At 52.3% G+C, this 7,961-nt stretch overlaps 1 protein-coding gene across 1 annotated transcript in view; it reads right to left on the reverse strand.

The window, feature by feature from the left end:
- Nucleotides 1-3,856, reverse strand: part of LOC128936176 (centrosome-associated protein CEP250-like) — a 45,739-nt gene extending 41,883 nt beyond the window's left edge. The window contains exons 1-5 of the mRNA XM_054274926.1: nucleotides 3,842-3,856; nucleotides 2,864-2,911; nucleotides 2,484-2,716; nucleotides 1,809-1,962; nucleotides 1,066-1,256 (exon numbers count right to left, since the gene is read on the reverse strand). Coding sequence (XP_054130901.1) covers nucleotides 1,066-1,256; nucleotides 1,809-1,962; nucleotides 2,484-2,716; nucleotides 2,864-2,911; nucleotides 3,842-3,856 — 641 coding nt within the window. The remainder of the gene's footprint in view (nucleotides 1-1,065; nucleotides 1,257-1,808; nucleotides 1,963-2,483; nucleotides 2,717-2,863; nucleotides 2,912-3,841) is intronic.
- Between the last annotated feature and the right edge of the window lie 4,105 nt (nucleotides 3,857-7,961).

A 7,961-nucleotide genomic window follows, 5' to 3' on the forward strand; every position in this document is an offset into this window, starting at 1 on the left:
CACAACAGCCAAACCTTCACTTGCTGTTCCTGACCTGTGACTCTGGGTAGCTGTGCCCAAACAGGCTGGAGCAACAAGCAAAAGCCCAGCCCCTGCTCACAGCCCTTCTCTCATCAGCACTTCCAAGCTGCTCTGCAGGGGGACAGAACAGACTCTTGTCCTGGCTGACTCCTGACATTTTAATGCTCTTGGTAATGGACAGAAAGGTACATCATCTTCCACACACCCTGTATTTAACGAGGCTTCAGAACTACTTTGCAGATCCAGTAAAATCTCATGGCCATGGCAGCACTTGTAAATAATCAGAACAGTTTTTGTCCAAATTACAACTACCTGAATGCAGAAAATCCAGTTTCAACCCCTGCAAGGTCAAGCAGTAGACTTGCTGCCTTTATTTGAGTGTTGCTGAACAAGCAGGCAGGAGCCCAAGGGACTTGTCCTTCCTTACACAGTGAGAGGGACCATGCAAAGGGACCTTGGCAGGTTTGGCAGCTGGGTGCCCATCAACAATCAGCAAGAATGCCCAGAGGCTGTTGACAATTCCAAAGAGCTTTCCCTGCTGCTCTCTAACCAGCTCTAGGTCCTGTCCCTCACGTCTCAAGAGTGTGCTTGGAAGCAGAAATGCCTCAAGATTTTCAGCAGGAGCCTCTGGCTTCACCTTGAATGGCAGCGTGCTACTCCCAGCGTGCCAAGGTAAGAGCCTGGAATGCTGAAGATGAAGCTTCCTGGTCTGAAGATCAGGATCATGGCAAGCTACTCAGAAAGGAACGAGGGATGTTCAATGCCCAGAACGAGGAACCAAACCCAAGAGAAACTTGAGGTTTCAGTCAGCATCTGCATGGTTGAAGTACTCCTCAGTTCAGGGCTGGCTGGATTGCATTTGACATCCCACAGGAGTGTGCTCGGTGGCACAAACAGGAGCCCAAGGCTCACAAGACCTTTGCTGGCTTTACATGCCAGAAAAATAACCTTCACATTGTGGCCTAATTTTTTTTTTTGAGACTCTTCCATATTCCGCCCATGGAATGGAAAAACATCTGAAAAATTTCAACTCCTTGCCTTTACCTGGTCTCTGCCAGCTGCCTGGAAAGGTCTTCTCGGAGCCCCTCGCAGGCTGCCAGTCGCCCCTCAAGGTCAGCCTTCTGGGCCAGCAGCTCCTCGTCTCTGCCCACCTGGGCCACTTCATGCCCTTGGCCAGAGGATTCCTGGCTCAGCTGCTCCAGACACCGGCTCGGTGACTCTTGCTCCTGGGAAACCTGCAAGTGGGACAAGGTACAGCTGGAGCCCTTCCTGGGGAGCCCTGTGCAGAGCCAGCCAGAGCCACCTGACAGGCAGCCAGAGGGCAAGGAGCACCTGTGCTCTGGCCTCAAAGTTTCCCCAGCTCCCTTCCCTCTTTTAGAGGCTCTGTGGCTGCCCAAAGCAACACATTTTGCAGAAGCATGCAACACTTTGCTGATGAACATGCATATCCCTGGCTAAGAAATGTGTGTGCCATCTTGAGCCAGGTGTGCACAGCAGTGTGCCTGTCTTCTAGTGCCAGAAAGAGCATCTGGGCTGATCTGGCTGCCACAACTCCCACTCCCACAGGTGCTGCCTAGCAATAAGGTGTTCAGAGCCCTGCTAACATCATCCCTCTCTTGCTCCAGCACATCCCTCTCAAGCTGCAATTGCTCCGATGTCTTCCTCTTGAATTCCAGCTGCCTCTGCAAGGATGGCTCTTCTCCCCCGAGTGCGGCCAACTCCTCCACTGTACAAGAAGGAGCAAGACAACTTTTCAAGGGAAAACCAGTCTCATTTCCAAAACCAACCTCCATCCTGTCCTGCTGCTCTGCCTCTTCCGCCTGGGCTGATGCTTCCTTCTGCTGCTTGGTGTTCTTCTGCTGCAGACAAAAGGCTCCTGTCTCCGGGATTCCAGTGCATTGCAGCAGCATTTCCTTGGACTTCTCAAACTTTGCACAGTCACTGCAGAGACAAGGCTCAGTCAGAAGAAGCAAGAGGCCTGAAGAGTCAGCAATGCCATTTTCAGCACTCCAGGATGGAGCTGGGGGCAGTGGGCTAAGGAAGACCTTTCTCTTCCCCTTCCAAGGAAATCCTCCAGAGGCAAAGGGAAAGGAAGGCAGGATTTTGCCTTCCTTCAGCCAGAAGCAGTGGCTGGGCAGGGGCACACAAAGAACAGAATTCAGGGAAGCAGCACGACAAAAGGAAGGAGTCTTCTATTCCAACATGGCTCTGCATTTCCCAGACAGCCTTGGGAGTCACAGTAGAGCATGAAAAACCCAGACAGGACAATGCTCGAGAGCCACACTGAGGCCCACAGATGGTGGGCAGGTGATTTCTTCACCCGGGACACCTCTGACCTCCCAGACCTGGAAGCACATTGCCTCTCGGATGCAGGAGGAGGAGGAGGAGGAGGAGGAGGAGGAGGAGGCAGAGGAGGAGGAGGAGGAGGCAGAGGAGGAGGAGGAGGAGGAGGAAATGCTCACCTTCTGATTTCTTCTAGCAGAGAGTCTATGATCTGGTATTGGCTTCTGATCCTCTGGGTTCTTGCCTCTACTTGATCAAACTGTTGCCACATGCGCTCACAATTCTCTGTAGCTTCCTGAGCCAATTCAAAGGGATGCTGCTCATCAGTGGATGTCAAAGTTGAGAGGATGTTTCCAGGATTGTTGGTGCAGATGATGGAATTGGCCATGCTGTCACCGTCATCTACCAGCACCTGAAAGCCCACATCCAGCTGTTAGTCAGGTTTTCTGTTCCTGTTCCAAAGTAGCACTGAGATGCCTCTTCCGATCCCACAAGATCCACTGTCCATTCATGGAGAACCAGTTTCAAAAGGCCAGCCAGCTCAGCACAGTTTACTCACCTCAGGGGCTCTGGAGGAACGTCCCTGGTGATAAAGCCCTCGAGCTCCCTGCAAGTGCACAGGGAAGAGCACACTCAGACTGCCTGGCTGCCCCTGAGGCAGTTGCCTCTAAGCGCTTCCCAGCCTGTCCCAGAGCACAGCACTTCCAGCTGAGCTCTTCCTCCCCTCCTTGGCAATATTTTCAGCCCAGGACTTTGACAGAAGCACAAACCAACAAGCTGGAAGGTGTCTCATCACTTCTAAGAACACCAGAAGGGGAACTGCCCAGAGCCCAGTCCAACCTGGCCATGAACACCCCCAGGGATCCAGGGGCAGCCACAGCTTCTCTGGGCAAGCTGTGCCAGGGCCTCAGCACCCTCAGAGGGCAGAATTCTCTCCCAATATCCCATCCATCCTTGCCATGTCTCAGTGGGAAGCTTTGTCCTGTCCCTGCAGGCCCCTGGCTTAAGTCCCTCTCCAGCTCTCTTGCAGCCCTTTCATGCATTGGAAGGGACTCTAAGGTCACCCTGAAACCTTCTCCAGCCTGGACAACCCCAACTCTTGCATCCTTTTCCCTTGGCACAGGTGCTCCAGCCCTTGCAGCATCTTCCTGTCATCCTTGTGACCTTCTCTAAGCCACTGGGGATCATTTTGGAGATGTCAGGGAGAAACTCATTTTTGACTCTGGGAAGCACTGAGGCTGTGCTGTTATTTGGGTCAGTGGAAGGCAATGAAAAGCTGCTCCCTTGTTTTTGCCCATGGCCTCGAGTGGGACAAGGACAGTGGAGGAGATGTGGCTGTGCTCTGGGATAGCCAGGAGCCCCCCATTCCCTGCCAGGCCTGTCCCCAGGGCAAGCACCACAGCTGCTGCCAGCTCTGCAACAGCCAACTGTCAATCCCTTGCTAATCCCAAAGGGAATTGTTCCCCAAGGCGCAGCCCAGGCCCTGCCAGGTCCCGGCTGGGCTTGGCACAAGGAGAGCAGCGGCTTTGTCACTCACCCTCCGGGTCTCCATCCGCCCCTCCCACAAAGAGTGAGAAACTATCAGTGACCAAAGGCCCTTGGTCTATGCAGGGTCTAAACCCCGATTTCCAAAGGCTCTTGGTCTTTGCAAGGTGTAAACAACAATATCCAAAGGCCCTTGGCCTTTGCAAGGTGTAAACACCAATTTCTAAAGGTTCTTGGCCTTTGCAGGGTCAATAGCACAAAGTGCCGTTGGCTTTTGCAAGGTCCAAGCCCCAAAGTTCACGAGCTGTTGACAACTCCAGGGTCCAAACCCCAATAGCCAGGAGCTGTTGATTGTTGCCAGGATCCAGCTCCCAGCATTCCATGGCCTTTGTGACAGTTGCCAGGGTCATACCCCCAATGTTCCATGGCCTTTGTGATGGCTGCCAGGGCCCAAAGCCCAGCATTCCAGGGGCTGTTGGAGAGGCCCTGCCTGGCTCTCCCCCCATCCCAGCTCCCTGCTGGTCCTGGCACTGTCCCTGCTTCCCTTGGGTCCCCAGAGCCCTCCTGGGCAGCTGGGCAGGGACCTGGCTCAGAAGTCAGTTTGAAGGCTCAGCATTCTCAAGACCTGCAGGCTCTTTAAGGATCTGCTTCATTCCTGAGTCACAGGAATTCTTCTGTCTACCCTGACAAAGGGCATATGTATGGAAAAGCCTAAAAAATTCTTGGTGCCTACAAATATTCATGGAAAGATTTGCTTTTAGAACAGCTACATGAGGAGGAAAAATGGTGCGTCATGGGCTTTTCAAACTTCTACAGAGAAAAGCCAAGAGGTGCAATGTTTAAGGCTCACAAAATAGATTAAGAATTCTGAGACAGCCACGAGTGCATTTTTTTCTCTGCTCTCTGTTTGGCAATAAATCACTAGGTCTTGTAGGCAGAAGAAAAGTCTTGCTGCTTCCATCAAAGATTCCTCACTAAAACAGACCTTCAAGAACCAAATGGGTTTGTTTGCAGAATCTTTGGCAGGTATTTTTTGCCCTCATCTTTGACAGTGTTCATCTGTGTCCTAGGGAGGATTTTGTGCCCCTGTTGGCAGAAATTGGCTTCTTAGCAGGGCACAAATCCTGCATGGAAGAGAAGAGCTGCACCTGCCTTCTGTAAGGCCTGTCTCTCCAGAGACACACAGCCCAAGGATGTCAGTGCCAAGTTAAGGTTCAGAGAGTGATGCAGCTTCAAGTCTCTGCTTCCACAAGAGCAGCTTTGGGCTCCTTGCACAGCTGCAAAGGAGCAGCACAGCTCCTGGTGAAGGTCTGACAGCTCCTGCCTGGTCCTTGCACAGCTCTCAGTGTAGTTCTGCCGCTGCTGTCGCTCTTGGGCCAGCTGTGACTGCAGCGGGGACACCTGAAAGAGGCACAAGGCCCCGCTCAGACAAGCCCACGCTGGCAGGAGCACCTGCAGCCCCACGGTACCGGCTCTCGGGGCACACACAGCCTCCAACTCCAGCCCTCACCAACACTCTGCCCTTGGCAAGGGGAAAGGAACAGGCTCCCACACACAACAGAGCTCAGAGCATCAACAAGTCCAGCTCAAGGCTGCCAAACCCTTCCCACGTACATCCCTCAGCCACCACAGATTTATTACAGAGACTTCCAATGGGATTTAGGAATCCAGCTCTGATTTCCAAAGCACACATTTGGGCCACTGACCCCTTTCTCCACAGGCTGAGGAGCACGAGGGCTGCTGCTCCCCTGAGCTCCTGGAGGACTCTTCTGCTTGAGCTGCTGGACCCTCAGCCCAGGCATGAGGGGAATGTGGTGCTCGGGTGTTTCTGGTGCTTTCTTGAGGCATTTGAGCACCCCAAGCCCTATTTTACACATGCTGATTGTGGAAAACAAGGTTCACTCTACAGTATAAATTTAAAAGTTGAATAAAGGACAATAAGAAACAAAGGGAATAAAGCAAAATTTTTTGTGGCCAGGTGCTTGGCATTCAGCCAAGAGCACACCTGCTATTTCAGAGATATCCTTTACATATCCTTTCTACTGCATCAGCCTACTGCATAGTAATAAACAATAATGCATATTTAAACTTTTCCCCAAACTAGTCAATATTGTTTAGCATGGCTCCTCCTCGGGTCCACCTTTTCAGAGCATGTCCATTTCATGGCTGTGGTTTGATTCTGCCCTTGTTATCACCTCCTGTTTGGGCTTGGTCCATTTTTTCTACAGATGGTGGGTACTGATAATTGGCATGTCAGCAGCAGGGGGTCTCCATCATATGTTCATTGAATGTTATCCCAACCAAGCAGGAAGTTTAACACAGGCATCCTATATCAGCTATTTAACTACTATGTCTAGGTTTCGTTAAGAAGAGAAAAAACTCTATACTTTTATAGAAAAGTTACTCTAATACACATATAGAATCCATCTTAATATTTGTAAAAACCAATAATATAATATGTATCTATAAAAATACTTTCCCCAACAGCACCCATATCTGCACCCCTGATAACTGAACAGAGGGGTGGGGGTTTGGTTCCACAGGGGTGCGGCAGAAATTTTGGACACAATGTATTACCAATCAGTGCCCCACATGCCAATGCAAAATGACTCTGAAAGGCAAAGTCATCGTCTGAACAGGACTCAGTGACACTGGTGCTAAGGGTGGCTGTGTGACAGAGACAAGGAACGTGTGAGCCAGGGCACAAATGCCGCTCTGAGCCCTGGGGCCCAGGGAGCACTGACATCAGCAGGTGTGGCAGAGTCCCCGCCAAAGCAGAGTCCCCCCGAGCCCTGGCAGCGCTGGTGCCCATCTCCTTCCCCAGAGACCTGTGCCTCGAGAGGGCTTCTCTGCCAGAGGGCAGCCAAAGCCAACGTGCACTGGGGGCTGTGCTCCATCCTACAGGGCCTCTTGGGAGGAGCACCTGGAGCAACTGGTGGCAACACTTGGTACGTGTCAGCTGATGTTGCTCCTTCCTGGAATGATTTTTTTCAAGGAAGGGATTAGGAGTACCACAGAAACACCAGCAGCTACAGAATTTCACAGGACAAAGAGACTCCACCAAAACACTGTCATGTTTCCATGTGCTTTTCTGTCTGTCTTACACTCGGAAAGAAAAAGAATTGGCCCAGCCTCTGCTTTTCAACTGTCCACTTACTGTGTGTCTTCCTGTGGCAGCTCCCGTGCAAACACAACTGGCTGCCTGCTGAGCACGGCAATGGACGGCCACAAACAGGGAGGTCCCCGGTGAACATCAAGGCAGATACCCGGGGAAGTGCAGAGGATAGGGATAACTCTGGGAGGAGAAGCTGTTCTGTGCCTCTGATGATGGTGCCAGGCCCCTGAAGGAGCAGCCAAGACAAGTGCTGGAAGCAGCCATGTCCTGCTCTTTTCTGCTGTCAGATGCACACGGGACAGACTTGTTGCCCACAGGTCCAGCAAATTCCCATCGTTGATCCAGGAACGATGGAAGCCCATGCATTGGTAGGGATTGGGCTCCAGCAAGAACAAAGCAGCATCTACCAACAGCAAAGCCTTTGCTCATGAAGTGAGCCATGTCCTCAGCATACAGCAAAGTGCTTCCTTCCAGCCCTGAATGGTGGCCACAAGTGCCTGCCTTTCTTCAGCGCCTCCTGCTGCTTCCTTTGTTCCAAGACAGTCCGTGATTTGCTCTGGAAGCTCATACAAGTGTTTTTAAGTTGCCGTTACGAAGGAGAAGGACGTCAGCTTCAGCGCAGCCTCATTTCCCGCTCACGATGGCATCAATGTTGCTGCCTGGGAATGCTGGCCTGTGGAAGGCAAATCTGCCCACAAGCACAGCCATGGTAATCATTCAGGGGCACAGGCTGCAGCTGCAGCTGCCAAGCATTGCTGTGATGCTGGCAAGCCAAGAGAAAGCCATTGTGGCCAAGTGTGCTGAAGCCTTTTGGCTAAATCACGTGCAATAGTGCCCACAGCATGGCCCCTTTGGAATGGCGGCTGGTGCAGACGCCTCCTGGAGCAGTTGCCGGCGTTCGGGGTGCTGCTGTTCCTGTGCACGCTCTGGTGCTGTTTCTGTGGCGTCCAGAGCCGCTTTGGCAGCAGCGACTCAGCAGCCCTGCTCGAGGAGACATCGCCGCCCTGGCCACGGAGGCAGAAGCTCTTTGGGCCCAGAGCTCTGTGTCAGGAGGGCC

Source organism: Melozone crissalis, unplaced genomic scaffold (genome assembly GCF_028551555.1).
Source record: "Melozone crissalis strain CALT ecotype California unplaced genomic scaffold, PUWL_Pcris_2 ptg000017l_1, whole genome shotgun sequence".
Classification (NCBI taxonomy): Eukaryota; Metazoa; Chordata; class Aves; order Passeriformes; family Passerellidae; genus Melozone; species Melozone crissalis.